This window comes from Vanessa tameamea, chromosome 18 (genome assembly GCF_037043105.1).
Source record: "Vanessa tameamea isolate UH-Manoa-2023 chromosome 18, ilVanTame1 primary haplotype, whole genome shotgun sequence".
In the NCBI taxonomy this organism is placed as follows: domain Eukaryota; kingdom Metazoa; phylum Arthropoda; class Insecta; order Lepidoptera; family Nymphalidae; genus Vanessa; species Vanessa tameamea.
The window spans coordinates 1,845,780-1,863,346 of NC_087326.1; the positions used below are offsets into that span (position 1 = coordinate 1,845,780).

At 33.5% G+C, this 17,567-nt stretch overlaps 1 protein-coding gene across 3 annotated transcripts; it reads right to left on the reverse strand.

The window, feature by feature from the left end:
- Positions 1–1,754: 1,754 nt before the first annotated feature.
- LOC113400993 (optineurin) lies at positions 1,755–15,898 on the reverse strand. 3 transcript variants are annotated; one of them, XM_026640692.2, is made up of 15 exons: positions 15,668–15,898; positions 15,291–15,515; positions 13,044–13,286; positions 12,355–12,546; positions 11,635–11,745; positions 10,865–10,963; positions 10,488–10,613; positions 9,921–10,022; positions 8,952–9,088; positions 8,055–8,204; positions 7,086–7,176; positions 6,132–6,241; positions 5,497–5,608; positions 5,083–5,226; positions 1,755–2,104 (listed from the first exon to the last, which is right to left on the reverse strand). In XM_026640692.2, the coding sequence occupies exons 2-15, from the start codon at positions 15,498–15,500 to the stop codon at positions 2,015–2,017; spliced, it is 1,917 nt and encodes a 638-aa protein (XP_026496477.2). In that variant the 5' UTR covers positions 15,501–15,515; positions 15,668–15,898; the 3' UTR covers positions 1,755–2,014. The 3 variants fall into 3 exon arrangements, with proteins under 3 accessions (XP_026496477.2, XP_064073788.1, XP_026496478.2); XM_064217718.1 differs by lacking the exon at positions 1,755–2,104 and adding an exon at positions 4,485–4,770 and having other exon boundaries at positions 15,641–15,898; XM_026640693.2 differs by lacking the exon at positions 1,755–2,104 and adding an exon at positions 4,486–4,770.
- Between the last annotated feature and the right edge of the window lie 1,669 nt (positions 15,899–17,567).

A 17,567-nucleotide genomic window follows, 5' to 3' on the forward strand; every position in this document is an offset into this window, starting at 1 on the left:
CCAATCGCCTTTATTATTTTTTAACATTTTAAAATTGTTGTTCATAAGTCAGTCGTAAAGACCTTATTAAATAATTTAATTCAAATTAAATTATTAAAATTTCAATGCTGTATTAAACTTTTATTCAATTGATTTTTATTGGTTTAACTATAAAATCGCTATTAAATTATTAATTAGATAATCGATTAAATTATCATATATGATCTTGCTAATAGTTAACTGAATATTAAATAAATTGTCAAATTTATAAAATGATTACCTAAACATTTAAAAAACTAAAAAAAAGTACTACATTACAGAAGTCTAAAAAAACCTAGGAACTCACAGACAACACTAGTATTAATATGACATTAATAGAAAATTACCTGAATATTAAAATACTTTTTCTCTTCATACGAAACTAAAACCAAAATTTTATCTACAACTATTGGAACGAAGTTCTTTTACGCGGCTTACGGTAGAGTGAACTAGCAGATATCGTCATGCAAGGAAAAGGCGACATTTTGCTCTTTCTAATTCTATTGTACATACGATTTTATATAAAAATATTTAAACTAACATTTGCTATTGTTGCAATTCAGAGAGCCGAGATAGTCCAGTGGTAAGAACGCGTGCATCTTAACCGATGATTGCGGGTTCGAACCCAGGCAAGCACCACCAAACATCTCGTGCTCGGCGGTGAAAGAAAACATCGCGAGGAAACTGCATGAAACCTGCATGTGTCTAATTTCAACGAAATTCTGCCATATATGTATCCATCAAACCGCATTGGAGCAGCGTAGTGGAGTATGCTCCACAACCTTCTCCTAAAAGGGAGCGGAGGCCATAGCCCAACAGTGGGAAATTTTCAGGCTGTTAATGTAAGACGGTATTTTTAATAAAAATCTGATCATTATCATTTTTTATTTTGTAACGTAAATTTATCTTATTGTATCTGTTATTTAATATCCTACATAGCGAGCGTCTTCATTCCGGGTGTCCCTCCCATGACACAACTCGATTTATTTTAAATAATCGTTTAAATCTCAGAGAGTTGTGAATTGACTCATAGCGGGACAATACCTAATGAAAAAGAACGGCGAAACCGGTTAAAATTCGTCTAAAACTATACACAACATTTATAAAATATCATACCTGCTTTATTGCTTATAAAGTGTGCGCTATAATATACTATATTATACATATAATATATTGAATACTCATATCCTTGTTTATAAATCTCTTGACTATAGAATGGCACCGACACTTAATGACTCACTAAAGTATAATGGAAGCATCTCACAGATTAATGTGTATTTTAAAGCATAATAATTTTATTCTGTCAAATATCAATACAATTTTCACAAAACATTATTTTATTTACTAAATGAAAAATGTAACGAAGCAGACTGTTGTTTTCCTTTATAAACGAATGTAAATATTTTAAGAGGTGAAATTAAATTGTTTTAAAAAAATATTGTTTATTCTGACGCTACTTTAAAAAGAAAAATACAATAATCACCTCTGTTATTATACAATTTAATTCGTCGATATTTTTAAATTATGTATCATATTATTAATTTGGTATATAAACGTGCGGAACACATACATGATTTATTATAGTAGTTGAATTGTCTGATATAAAATATTTGTTGACCAAAATCATCCGTTTAATTCATCAAGTTAACCCGTGCCAATAAAGAAATTTTATAAATGGAATTCGAGATAATGACACCTTCTACACTTAACTCTGAAAATCATCAAAAGATTAATTTACGATTAACACAGTTTCAATTTAATCAGAAATAATTAAAACAATTTTGCTGTCGATCCTAATTTATGCACTTTCCGCCGTTTATAAATAATCTCTTAATCGACACGTGTTATAAAATTAAATACAATAGATACATATATAGCTTTGAAATATTATATAACAAATTCAAACTAACGGTAACTATATCGTATACACTCTAACACATACGAATTTACACATTCAGACTAGTAGTGTGACAAGGACGACAATACTTACACCTGTTCAAAAGTCATCCAAGCAGAAATCGAAGTGGTCCTCCATTACTTTGTACTGGTCGCTCGAGAACTTCATACATTTTGGACAAGTGTAGACCTACAAATGAAAAACAAATGTTTTATTTTTCAGAATTTTCTACAACGAAAAAAAAGTTAGTTTTTTATATAAACAAAATCTCATATATAAAAACCGATATATTATTATAACTATCTCTTTCTATCTTAATCAATTAAAACAGGATAGCTAACATACGTGTGTTTTCCTATATATAAATCTATCTTATCTTAATATGAGTAGGAAGAAAGTTGAGCAAAAGTATAACTTAGTAGTTAAATTGTTTTAAGGTTATATTGTATACGTTTATATAAAGCTATGTTTATATTTTATTTATATTTATTAGGCATACCACACATTGTTAATTTATAGATTGAATCACTCATTTTTCACTCAAACATAAACGCATTTTTGTTTTTTTTTGGAACATTGAAGACTTAAAGATGTCTCATCTTTGTAAGTATATTGTGACTAGGGGGACCAGCAAATAGGCCACCTGATGGTATGTGGTCACTACCACCTATAGGCATAGACGATGTATGAAAATTATATTAACCATTCCTTATATTGCCAATACGCCATCAGCCTAAGGAAATAAGTTGTTATGTATCTTGTATCTGTAGTTGCGCTCAAACATTCAAACCGAAACACAACACAACAATACTAAGTATTGCTGCTTTTCGGTAGAATATCTGATGAGCGGGTGGTACCTTTTCTTGGTTTTAGGGCTTTGTGCAAGCCCGTCTAGATAGGTACCACCCACTCATCAGATATTCGGCAACCAAACTGCAATACTTGGTATTATTGTGTTCCGGTTTGACGAGTGAGTGAGCCAGTGTAACTACAGGCACAGGGGACATAATATGTAAGTTCCCAAGGTGGGATAGTTAATATTTCCAAAAGCGCCGATGTCTATGGGCGGGGGTGACCACTTAACATCAGGTAGCCTATCTTTTTCATACGATATTAAAAAAGTATTATGTTAATTGTTATAGAAAACAACACATGAAATATAGACCGGGGGATGATGACACAAAATATTAGGTCATTTGTACCAGTATGGCGGTTCTTCAGGGGTCTAATTACGTAAAGGCAAAAAGGAAAATGATAGTCATAGCGCTCGCACCGGCGGCCCAATCGCGTGGCCGTTAATCGAACGATTTGTTCCACAAAAATGCTTGTATTTTCAGATAGTCGAAAATAAAAGAAGTAGGCGGTAGCGTAATGCCATACTTCTCGGGTGTGACTTACAGCCCGCCATACCGACGCGAATACAATAATTTAAATAAAACAATTCAACCATTTGTAGCAGGCTAATTTTTGCATAGCTAATCATCGTCGAGTAGCCATTCACGAAAATCACCTTACCATACTTTTCCGACAGTTCCCAATGGGCGCCATACCACTGCAAAGGAGTAATTTTTTTTTTTCGCATTTGATTTTTTGGAAAGTATTTGGCAAAATGTGACCGTTATTATTTTTCCCATACTTCTAGTAGGGGGCAAAAGTGCTGCCATACTTGAAATACTTATTTATTTGACACGTTTTAAAAATACGACTGTAAAATACGTAAAATCATTTTTTACATCATGGCATCATTGTATTCTCGTCATGTCACGCCCACGCGATTGGGCCGCCGGTGCGGGCGCTATGACCATCATTTTCATTTTTGCCTTTACGTAATTAGATCCCTGAAGAACCGCCATACTGGTACAAATGACCTAGTATTTTGTGTCATCATCTCCCGGTCTAATAGTAAAACGTTAAATTCTTTGCAAAATATATCATGCAAATTAATTTGTAAAACAGTTTTAATATCAATAAACACGCCATTTAAACACAAACATCCATACTAACTAATCTTACCGAATGAAATGTCTGTTTATCCGTCCATGTAAAGTTCGTGATATTAAAACATATTGTGAATTAAAATTTAAATAATAATTTATTACACATTGTAAAAAAAAACAATTAAATTATAAAAACAAATGCATTATTTATAAATAAAACTTTCAATTCGAATCGTTTTAACTATTTTAAATTATTTTAATAACATGTAAAAAACAACTAAATACAGTAAAGAAATGTAAAGCTGGGTTCACATGATCTTTAATACTTTCGAAATAGTCCTTTTTTATTGGAATAATAAGTGTTAAATGGTTCGATTAAAAAAAAATTAACTCGTTTCTGCGTAGAATTTATAAATATGATAAGATATTGGCTTTTCAAATGAAAGCATTGTAAAACAGAGACTTGTTATAAACTTTGAAATATGTAGAGACGTTGATAGAATTTACTTTTATGAAAAAGTGTTTCGGGATTGTGATCGTTTTGCATTTTGATTGATTATACTGACAGTACATCGAACAGCCAAACAGACTTAGACTTAAATTTAAATATTTTTTAACTTAATCTATAAAACTACTGTAGAGTTCGAAACACGTTTCCCGATCAATTCCTTGATTGAGGTACCGTGAGCATCTTAAAGTTTGAAAGATTGTGTGGAACCATCATAAACATAACTGCATAACTAAATTTGCTAATTAAATCCTATATTTTTATAATAAGCAAGAGTCGACGTGTTGTTCTAATAGAATGAGGGTCTTGAAAGGCTGGTCGCAGACTGGGCAGTCGAACCGCAGCGGGGGGGGCGTCGTCTCGTGTACGACTTCCTTACTTTTGTTTACGACCTTCTTCTTTTTGCGGACCTTTGTTTGTTTGAAATTATAACAATTCCTTCTTAATTGAATTCCAAACTTATTTAATAACCAGTTATTTTTAAAAAAATATTCAATTTATAAGTTTCACTTACTGAATCTCAAAAAAAATATCATTAATTCGAAAATGAATTCATAAAATCTGAGAAAAACTAGCGAAAACAAATTAGCACTATTCATTTTTTTTTAATATTTGGCATTTGTCATTTTTACAAATCGAGATACGGATGTCATCGGGTAATGGTGAGATATTACTTGTCAAAATCTTTACTTAAATGGAATTGATAGATGATTATAACTCACCATATTGCCGGTGGTAGTGGTGGTGCTGGCAGTTGTAGCGTTGGTGGCGGCCATCGTGGCGGCAGGTCTGGCAGACGCGGTGGTCGGTCGATTCGTGGTGACGCTCTTGTGTAACGCCGGGTTTAATGCGCGGATTTTTTCCAACTATCGAACGAATCATATTTTTAAGGTACATAGATAGTTCAGTGATTAGAACCAGTCAATCTCAATCGATGGTTCAGTCTGGACTAACACAACTTAAATTTCATGTGCTCGGCTTTGAATGTGAAAAGCGTGAGAAAACCTGCATATGTCGGAAATAAAAACACAATAATGTAATAGGCTATTAGACCAGGGTGATCAAAGAGGTTTTATTCCAACACTGGAAACATGCCACGCTAGAAATTAGTATAAATTAGGTGCCCATTGAATTACCTGAGTTGTAAGTTCTTGTATTTTTCGCTGAGCGGTTCTGAGATCTGTGAGTATGATCTCCTTCTCACTCGCCATCTTCTCCCTTGCCTCTCGTTCAGCTTCGAAGTCACTTCTGAAAATATTTATAAATAGTTGCATTTTTTTATTTCCTAGTCAATATCAAATGTCAAGCAAATCTATTTAAAAAGTAATCTGACATTCCTCACCGGCATTCTATGAGAGAGAGCCAGCAGCCGGCTCTCTATCTCACTTTAGACTCACGAATAAGAAAGAGATAGATATATTTTTGGTGCACACTATATCCATCGATAAACTCATATGAAACGGCCGAGTCTCTTGTTAGTCTCATAAATTAAAAAGTATACAACATAGCTATATATACTGAGATAGCCAATATAACAAAATGTGAAAGTAACTCTGTCTGTTAATTCTTCACGCTTAAACTGCAGAACCGATTTATATGAAATTTGGTATGAAGATAGAGTCTCGTTGACTTTTCTATATCTATATCTACTTCCTAGATAGCGATACCGATAGTGGTGTATTTCCGATTCGGAGCGGTGCCAGGTTGCTAGGCGGAGTTAATAAATCAACAAAGAATAGTCATCGGCAGGCGGCGGGGGAGGGGCGCGTACCGGTAGGAGTCGAGCTGCGCGCGCAGCAGCTCGCAGTCGGCCAGCTCCGCGCGCAGCGACGACACCTCGCGCGCGCGCGCCAGCAGCGCCGCCGACAGCTGCGCCGGCGTCTGCGCGCGCACACACACACGTATATAAGTCGCTCTGAGGTCATTATGATTGCTACATGTGTATAGCCTATTCCAGTCGAAGAGAAATAAACAAAGCACTACAATTTGCTAGTACCTCAACTATATTGTACTACCAACAATGCCTTTTTTGGAAATCTATAATTAGTATCATATATATATCATCGTATATTATGTGGTTGGAATGGGCTATATATCATAAAAATAATTTGATATACCCAAATAAACTTAATGAATAAAATGAGGTATACCTCAATCCACCATTCGTTCACGAAGGCGCGCTTCTCCAGGTTAAACTATCAGCTCGCATTAGATAGGTGACGTTCGTGCTAACGAGATGCCTTACTGTTAATAAAAGACTAAGATACCGACAAAATTTAAATTTATTTTATTAAAAAAAAAAACCTATGACATGTTTTTGCCCACATTGTGTACACACACACACACACGCACTTCAAATAGGATATCGTAATTAAAAATTATTTGAACAAAAATTTATACCAATTTGTAATTTTTATGCTGACCTTACTCGTAGTCGTCTCACGCACACTAAAGCGTCGTCTATACACGAGCGTCACTCATACGGAGAAGCGCGCTTTCGTGGAAGCATATAGATATAGTTATATACATATTCATTATTTAATTATGAATAACTTATAGAAACAGTTCTATATGTGAAATATTGCGTCTAATATATTTGATATTAATTTCTAAGATATAATTCCTTTAAAGTTAACTTATCTCCTCTTGTCGAGCGAAGGCAAGCATTTAGCTACAAACTTAAACATATCCACATAAGTTTACAAATACATAAAACTTGACTTACATTTTCGGATTTCGTGACTGACTTTTTAAGGAGCTCGTTAAAATCTTTGAATATCCCTTCGAAAATAGACAGCGCGCCTCGAACTTGACCTCTGAAAATTGAAATCTTTGAATATGTACTGGCATTCAGTAACCATACTACGTCTCCTTCTTTCTTACGTATTATGTATAGCCTTGTCCTTTTCGGTTACTAATATTGCGTCGGTGTGAAACAGAATAAAGATGAGCAATATAAACAACTTTCACGTTAAATTAACGCGATATAATTGGTCGAAATCTTGAATAATCATTACATACTCATTTTGGATTCGCCGAAAGATGGCGATTTGATTGTTGGCAAAGTTTCCATCGGAACTTTGGAAGTTAAATTACAGTTGATATAAGAAGTTAAAGCAAATAAAGTTGTATTATAATCAAAAATGTTCAAGAACAGTTTGTAATGCTTAATATAACAGTTATTAGTACATCGCATGGAATATTTAAATTGAAGATTGGTCGTCGGAGATGACCCAGTGGTTAGAGAGCCGAGATGGCCCAGTAGTTAAAACGCGTACATCTAAACCGATTATTGAGGGTTCAAATCTAGGCAAGCACCACTGAATTTTCATGTGCTTAATTTATGTTTATAATACTTCTCGTGCTTGGCGGTGGAGGTAACAACGTAAAGAAACCTGTATGCGTGTTATTTCAACGAAATTCTGCCCCAGCCCGCATTTGGAGTAGCGTGGTGGGGTATGCTCCTAACCTCAAAGAGAAAGGAGGCCTTAGCCCAGCAGTGGGAAATTTACAGGCTATACATATATATATGTATGTAAGCCTCCTGGGACTGAAGTTTCGTACAGGTAGTGTATCGTAAGTTCCCTAAAGGCATTTAAGAGTTCAAAATGTGATATCAGCACTTTAACAGCGCTGAGAAAGACACGGCTAACCAGTTTAAGCTTTATCCCAAGTTAATTTAGAGAAAACTTACAGATTGCTGAGAGCAGCGCTGTGTTGCTTCTCGATCATTCGCTTCACCTCAGCGAGCCCACTCATCACCCTGTCCACCGAAGCTCGTTCCAACTTGACGTCTTGCAGACTTGCGATCACTCCTAATGTATGGACCAGGCTGTCTGATAATCTGAAATTTAATCACTTTTAGGAACAATACAATATCAATAATATTAAACGTGGTTTCATTATTTTTCACTCGAAACCATATTAACCCGTAGTGGAACGGCGTGATGAGCATTTTTATTTCTTTTACGGCTCAAATGAGGACTTAATGGTAAGTGTCTATCACCGCCACTAAACCTGCAACCTTCGGTATGCAGTTGCGTTGCCAGCATTTTAGGAATGAATAGGCTCCATATCTTGAGAATTGCCAAGATATGTTATTTTGAAAAAATTACCAACGATAGATACCGACGGTCGTGAAAGGCGGAAAATAAAATCACATGGAATGGAATGCGAGGGTTCTTCGATTGGTCTTTACATTATCGTCTTCTGACCAGACTACCGTATACATAATCAGCCTGTAAATTTCCCACTGCTGGGCTAAGGCCTCCTCTCCCGTTGAGGAGAAGTTATGGAGCATATTCCACCACGCTGCTCCAATGCGGGTTGGTGGAATACACATGTGGCAGAATTTCGTTGAAATTAGACACATGCTGGTTTCCTCACGATGTTTTCCTTCACCGCCGAGCACGAGATGAATTATAAACACAAATTAAGCACATGAAAATTCAGTGGTGCCTGCCTGGGCTTGAACCCGAAATCATCGGTTAAGATGCACGCGTTCTAACCACTGGGCCATCTCGGCTCTCTTACTACTAGACTAGACTACCGTATAAAATAGGTTTATTCGTTTAAATCAATAAGTTCTCACCCATTAGTCAACGTATCTAAATATTCGGAGAGGTGTTTAAGAGTTCTGTCGTAGAGCTTCACACTGGACATATAGTTCGCATATTCTGGTAATGACTCGTTTTCGGAGCTGATCGAAAAGCGAACTGGCTGGAATACCTGGAAAAATTTTACCCGTTTAACATAACAGTCGCACACTCACACACAAACAGTTTATGTATGTATGTACAGGTATATTACTCAATTATGACTCACTGAACCAAGCATCGCCCGCATAAAAACCAGTTCATGACAAAAAATATTTAAGAACTTCCACTCAACTTTATCGCCTTAAAGGACAAAAAATTAAACTACGTATGTCTTGGGGTTCAAGCCTCTTTTGTACCAAATTTCATCAAATGTAGTTCAGTGGCTTGGCCGTGAGAGTGAACACCTGTGGGTAAACTTTTGAACTATATTATGTCCTGAGTTTGCTTTTTATTTTTACGTAATCGACTGTTTATTGCGAACAGTCAAACAAATACACGCGTATTTTGATGCTTACTAAGACATGTCAAACTTATTAATTCGTTTAATATTATTAATAATTCTTCTTTTTCCTTAAATTAAAAATGTTGACGACCTCTGTTGTAAAACTTACAATGTATCGAAAGTTTCCCGTGCAATATAATATCATATGTAGACTTGAAAAGGTTGAGAACAACTGCACCAGTATACAAATACACACAGATGATAAAAAGGCGTAGAGCTAATACTTGTTGACTTGCAGTATGTATTATACACATATATAATTGTATTTAACTAACATGACTTTGTGCTTTTAAATGTTGAAAAAGAATAACTACTGAGTTTCTTACTGGTTCTTCTCGGTAGAATCTACATTCCGAACCAGTGGTAGCTTCACCTAATATAATTTGTTAAATGACGATTCAAAAGTACTTGTAAAGCACAACTACTTGAATAAAGTACATTTTGATTTAGATTGTCTTACCGTTTTCTGGATCTCCTTTATTCTATTGTTTAACTCTTGTATCTGTTCTTTGTACATCTTCACCGTCTCCAATGTTCCGGACTTGTGCTGTGTGAACTCCAACTTAAAACAGATTTTTTATAATGTACTTATAATAAATAGTTTTATATTGCGAATATTTCGATAGCTACTGAAGTTATTCTTTACCAGAAATTGGGAGAATATGTTAATCAAATAGTAAAAATATAGTAGTTACATGAGCTTTGATCGTAAAACTTTTGCCATTGGGAACCACTATCGCGTCCCTGTGCAACGCACACACACATAGAAACCCATTTATTTTATATCAGTTAGTGATAATTAGACCAATATCAAAGATAACTTTTAACTATTAAGCACGAAGTAAAACATTTCAATATGTAACATTTGTAAATTTCAAGCTTTTTATTTATGTCTAAGTTATACATAACTTTTTACTTAAATGAAATGGAAATTATTAACTTTACAAAACTAAGAATATACTTTTAATGCATATTTATTTATTTATTCTAAAGTCCACATGATTTCCTTCCACAGATATGAACTTACTTTTACGTTTTCCAAGTCTATAATTTTTATTTGAGCTTTCTTTAACTCATTTTGCAACATAGAATATTTCCCTTCCAACTGTTGTGTGTACGCCTCTCGTTTCATGAACTCCTCTGGGGATACATTCTGGAAGCAATTACATCACAACTTTTAAGATGGCCAAGTGTTCACAACACGAGTGTCTTCATTGAAAATTCTTGGTTCCAACTAGCATGACTAGCTTTTGATGTGCTCAATATTTTTTCGTGTGGTCGGTCCTGTGCCTTTTTCCAGAGAGAATGCACTTGGGCACTATAAAATCTACTGCGCAATCAACTCTTATTGATAACAAAATCTGTCACCGAAATTGATCAGAACATAATCATACGTGTACTTACAGAGCTGGACGACTTTAATTTACTTTGCAAGTCGTTTATGATGAAGTTTAGTTTTTGTAATTCCTGCATATGGTCGTTTTCTTTGTTCGACAGTTGAAGCTAAAAGTACAAACACTAATATTATTTGTTATGGTCATTTTATAATTATTGAGAACTCACAGTATTGCATTTTGATCTCATATTTATTTTGGAATAAATAATTAGTTACATTTGTAAAAAAAATTGAGGGTATTTTTATGTCATAGGTAGGCGGAGGGGTAAAAGTAGTCTATAAACGCCCATAGATATTGGTTCTGTAAGAAATATATACCATTCCTTACATCGCCAATACGCCAATAACCTTTGGGGCTACTATGTCAGGTCCCTTGTGCCTGTAGTTATACTAGCTTCTTTTTGTTGTCGCTGGAAAAACGCGATACGCGTTTCCCCCACGTGGAAGTGGGGGGGGGGGGTATGTGGGACTCGCCGGTGCCCTGGAATACCCACTAATAAACTAGCGGTCCCTCTCCGTCTTTTCGGCGGGCGCCACGGGATAGCTTTCGCATGTACCGTGACGCCCTGACCCTACACCTAGGGGGGATTCCCGGGGTTAGTTATACTAGCTCCTACCTTTACTGTTAAACAAATCCTTGTTAGATGAAAACTCACCAAAGATAGCATTTCAAGAGAGAAGACAAGCTATTATATGTCACATTTTAAATTTAGTGAGTGAAAGATAAAATGTATCTAAATTATCACAAAATAAACTGTTATGTTAAAACCACAAATACCTCAACATTCTTCAACTTTTCCTTGGCGTCGTCTCTTTCTTTTGTAGTGGCATCAACAATGTGCTCCAAGGACTCTTTTTGCCAGGACAATTTCTCATTTTCTACAATTACCTAAAAAAAAAAAGAAGGAAGAATTAATTAAATGTTGAACTCATCTGAAAAGTTGATCAGATTAAAATCGAATCAACTAACTGGATCGCCCATTACAAATTTTACAAGGAAACCAGTTATTGCCCATACCAACTTTGTACGAGTAAGATTCATACAAAGTTACTGCTCTCTCAACCTTTAGGTTAATTTGTATATGAAATTTTGAGTGAGATTATAGGATACTATGATGTTTTCATGTATTCGTGTTATATGAGCTCACGCGTAATTGGACGTAGTTTCTCTAAAAGGATCCAGCCCACAAAATGTTACGTCTGAGTTATTCAAGTTTAAAGTTTTAACTGTATTTTCTTATAGTTGTGCTTGATTGTATTTATTGGTTCCTGGAGAAATATTTGTATAAATGTACCATATTTCATACAAATAAGTTAATCTAATCGAAAATATCGACCTTTATGACTACTGTGGTATACTTAACTCATTTTCGATCAGGTTGTGGGTTGGATCCTTTTTGAGAAACTACGTCCAATTCATCTTCAAGAGTTATAACTTCAACAATTGGAACTATCAAGAAGTTATCACCCCAAGCCCAGCATCAGCTATTATAAATACCTGTCGCCTTTGTTTTTCAACTAGCTCCAGCTGCACGGTAAGCTTGTCGATGGTGTCGTCGTCGGGGGAGGTAACGAATTCGATTTCCGACGAGACACCAGACTTGCTTTCGCCTGTCTCATTGTTGACATTCACCTCTGCTTCGGTTAAACGTGACATGTCGTGTTTTAATTGCTTGTTTTCATGTCTGAGCTGCAAATAATTAGTTATTCTTGGGTTGAGAATTAAATTCGCTAGAGAGAATAGTCACAGGACCGACGGCGTTATATAATTTCTGAACTATTACTATTAAATTTTTGAAGCTCAATAACATTTTTTTATAAACCGAGATTTCAAACAGTACAATAACAATATATTAAAAAATGTGTTAAAGAACAATAAAATTGATATTACTGACTATAAATCACAAGAGGTAAAGACAAATAAAAACAAACTTTGACATTGAATTGACATGATATCATTCGTGAAAGTATTGCGTTTCGAATGTCGACGAAGTTGCAGTCGGATTTTTTTAAGTAAATAAAGTATAAATAGTTAACTGATTTTTTACAATATACAGGGTACGTAATACGTCGAATTACCAATAACCCTGTATATATATATATCAATCTGTTTGAATACTTAAATATAAAGTCTGTTTAATTCAACTCCTTCCTCGATTGGAATAGGCTTTAGTGACTGATACTTACCCTCTCAACTAGATCTCTTGTCTCATCGAATTTCTCCCTGTGTAACTTGTGGGTCTTTAACATATCCTCTTGACAGGAAGCTATCAGCATGAACTGTTCCTTCATCGAATCGTTATTCTGTTTCAACGTCTCCTTCAAGACCACGTTCTCATCAAGCAACTCCCCGAAGCGTTTCTGTAGCTCTTCTGTACTTCTGTCATCAGTTATTATCGTACTAGCCACCATCATACTAGCTGGAGATGGCTAAAACAACATTTACACTTATAACCAACTGTATAACGCTCATTTTTGCTAGGCGTAAGCTAAATTATTAAGTTCTTATTTAAATAAATTAATTAAATAAACTTTTTTAACAAGTATTTATTAACAAATAAAAAAAATAAAAACATTTTTCATTAATAACATCAAAACTACTATTATAAAGTTGAAAGTAATTTTGACCAAGAGCTTAAATGCATCTCGAGGCACGGATAAATAAGCCTTATAATAAGAGTGCAAGTCCGCACCGATATCGCTTTGTTTGACCAAATACTTAGTGAATTCGCCAACCCACATAAAACTCTAATGTATATTTATTATTTATGTAAAACAACGAACGCAAGATCAGTCAAAGGGCACCGAGCAAAACAAACCTTCAGGGTCATTGTAAAGGAATGTTTTATTTCCCTCTTTTAATGAATGAATATAACTAAACATCAATACGGCGCACTTCTCCAAGTTAAAATATTCGCATTTATTGTACTGGTACTGAGTGACACTGGAGCTTACAAGACGTCTTAGCCATTATCAAAAGAAAAAAGACACCAAAAAGATATGTTATAATACATACATTCGTAATTGATTAGATGTGTTTTGACCATTAGTACAAATGCACAAAATGCAAAGTGATGTGCTGCCATTTAAACCAAGATTGAAACAATGAATATAAAAAATATTTGATGTTAATGAAAATAAAATGTGAATTCCCTAGAGCTGTGTCATTTAACTAATTAATACTGCATTAGAGAATTGTTATCTAAATACACTTCATTCATAATAAAATATACACTCAGTCATGATAAATGATAAAATCAATTCTAAATAATTGCAAATTTTTATAATTAATGGAAAAAAATATAACATCTGGAACATTATAACAGCATGGATAGTTCATTTTTATTTTACGATCATAATGAAGATAATTTATATAGAAATAGAAATAAAGAATATATATATATATTTTTTTTAACATATATAAAAATGGGATAATGTAAATGTGTTAAAGGCCAGAGGAATATCTATTGCGATTGCATTTGAAACACTAGGTATAAAAATGTACAGTAACATTAATGGTGTAAAAAAATCCTTAAAACTTAATATTTACAAATCAAAATGATAAAACAAATAATGATATTGAAACTAACCTTGTCAAATGACAATTTTAAAGTGCTTGTGAGGTACTTGTATGCCTACTTAAATAAGGTATATTTTGACCTCTGTGAATTTTTCTTCACCATTGAGCATGAGACGACTTATAACAAATTAAGCACATAAAAATTCGGTGCTTGCCTGATTTTCTCAGAACCATTATTGAGAAAAAAAGGTGCTAAATTATTAAATAAATATCATCAAGATTTTTATGTTATAAAGTTACATAAGGGCTAATTTATAGCGGCATAGCTGATTGTATATTTGAAGATCAATCAACTGAAAGTTTATATCTTATCTGTAATGTGTAAAAGGAACTTATTCTACTTGTATGCGTCAGTACTTTTTAGGAAACCTTAAAGAGTTTATCATTATACACTGCAGAAATGTATTCACTTATTATATTAGTATTCATTAGTATAAGTGATGATTGTATTTGCAAGATATAAAGCTTAATTAAAGAAATAAAGACAAATTAGAGTATATTTGTTTATGCACACCTATAATTTTATATGGATAGTCATAGATATTATATTATATAGATATTACAGATCTATAGATGTATTAATACATGTGAACTTGGATCTACTCAATTGTCAGTTTTTGTATATAAAATATAATAAGTAACATTCATGAAGGTATATCAACCTACTCTGATTTAACTTGTGATCTTAGTATCCACAGAAAAATACTTATCATATTATTTCTGTTTATTTAATAAACATCCTATGGTATTGTATATCCATAAATAAATTAATTTAATTTATAAAAATTGCATAATCTGTTTTTTTTTAGACAACATTAATATTATAGCATTCATACTAAGTAAATATTACTTACACTGTCAGCAAGACTGAATTGAGCTTTGAAAGCCATATTAGCTTCTACAGACAGATCCTTCATGGCATCCTCTATTTGTGATTTGTGCATCACTGGTTCTGGGTCACCATTCATAATTCCATTGCAATTTTCAACGTCCATACTTGCTCCGGGGGACGTACCGAGGATAATTATAAAAGAGTCGTCATCATTTTCAGGCTTAGATGACATTTTTTATCATGACACCTGCATACATTTTTACAATATATCCATATTAATTTATTAAAACTCATCAATGTCAAAACAAAATATTTTATCAATTAAAGTGGACGACTTTACGTTATATTGTAACTTAGAAAAAGTATTAGTACTCAGAACACATTTTATAAAATTCGTACCGAAATAGTAGGTCTTCTCTGTCTAAAAACCCTTTTACGATTTATTGTGCCTTGTGCGTCACACTTACTGATACTATGATTACTATGATACTCGATATTATACAATGCTGAGATTTAAGAATCTGTCAAAACAATGCAAATTCCCTTTTTTGCTGAATAAATACAATATTATGTACCTACAATACAAGACACTGTATCAATTTTATTTCCACCAATGGCATGACAAGTGACAATGACAGATTCAATCATAACAGAATTCTCTTCCTGCGTGACATTGGCGAAATAATCTGATCTCGGCAAAACTAAATTAGCTATTAAACTAAGAATTTAATTGAATATATCGGTTTAAAGTAAAAGTAGTAGTAGTAGTTGTGAACTCTGGACCTTTCTTTCGCAATACTGATACTACAGAATGTCTTACAACGTTCACATTTTTTGTCATTAGACAATACAAACCGCTATGTCTCTGCATTTTAAATCTGTAATATCTTCGATAATATTCATTTAAATTACATGCTGTAGAGGGCCATATTGATCTATATTAAATGCACAATATATTTTATACTTGATTAGATAAGGATTAATGGTGTATTGCATGAAATCGTTTTGAAAGTAAGTCATTATTTTTCGTAAAAAGTAAAGGATAAAAAATTTATACTATGAGTTGACCCTAAGAGATAAACATATACATACTATCGTGGACTTTTTGAAGACCTTTTTAAGGTGTACAATTTATACTGTAGCACATTATTTTGATATATATCGTAGAGTTCAGCCAGCGTTTGCAAAGTAAGCGCAAAAAATGTGTTTATTCACGACATTACTTTAGAAACCTCTAAAACTATCAGTGTTTCTCTACTATATTGTGTATGTATGATACATATAAACCTTCCTCTTGCATCATATCTATTATATCTATCTGTTAAAAAAACCGCATCAAAATCCGTTGTTTAATTTTAAAGATCAAAGCATACACAGGAACAGAGAGCGGTAAGCGACTTTGTTTTATAGTATGTAAAGATGTGCATTGTAAAAAAGTATCCTATTCAATTATAATTATGGTTCACTATTTTGGTCATAGTGGCTTCCATATAAAAGATAGATATGCTGTCTTGGACTTTTATTTAGAACTATTTAAGACAAACAATCTTGCGGTACATCATCTTTGTGTAATTCCAACAGGTTAGACAGGGTACGCCAAAATAGCTCTCAAAGTGTAGATTTTTTTCCGACATACTTGATATGTATCGTTATATTATGACCAAATTACATAAAATCATAAAAATTGTAGTCTATGTATTATTCTCACGTATAACCTACATTACTGTGAAATTTCATCCAAATCCATTCAGTAGTTTTTTCGTGACAGAGTAACAAACATACATACATCCATCCTCACAAACTTTCGCATTTATAATATTAGTAGGTAAATTAAGTCATGGCCATTCAGTCTCCGCCTTATGCATTGGTAATTTTAAGAGTATATAATTCATTCTCTATTAATCTAAATTTCCATATGAAATACAAATTAAAAAATTTTAGTAGATCCACATAATTATATTAAATCTGTTGATTTGATCATTGAGGCGCCTCAGTAAGTTTTGTAAAATACTATTTTAAGGGAGATGGAAATCACTCTCATCAGCATCTCATTTTGTTGAGCATAAGACAGACTTTGTCAATAAATACTGCAACTTAATTTCTTTACAGAGAGGCTGACAAACTGTAAATTATATCTTGTTTTACATTCAAGATTAATAGATAAATTCGTTGTATAGTTTGTCTTCAACATGTAATTGTTTCTGGTATCTCACCTGAAACTATCAATCTTTTTCGTGTTGTTTCCATCCTAAAGACTAAATGATAATAATATAAAGTTAGGAAGCAAAAAGGCACAAAA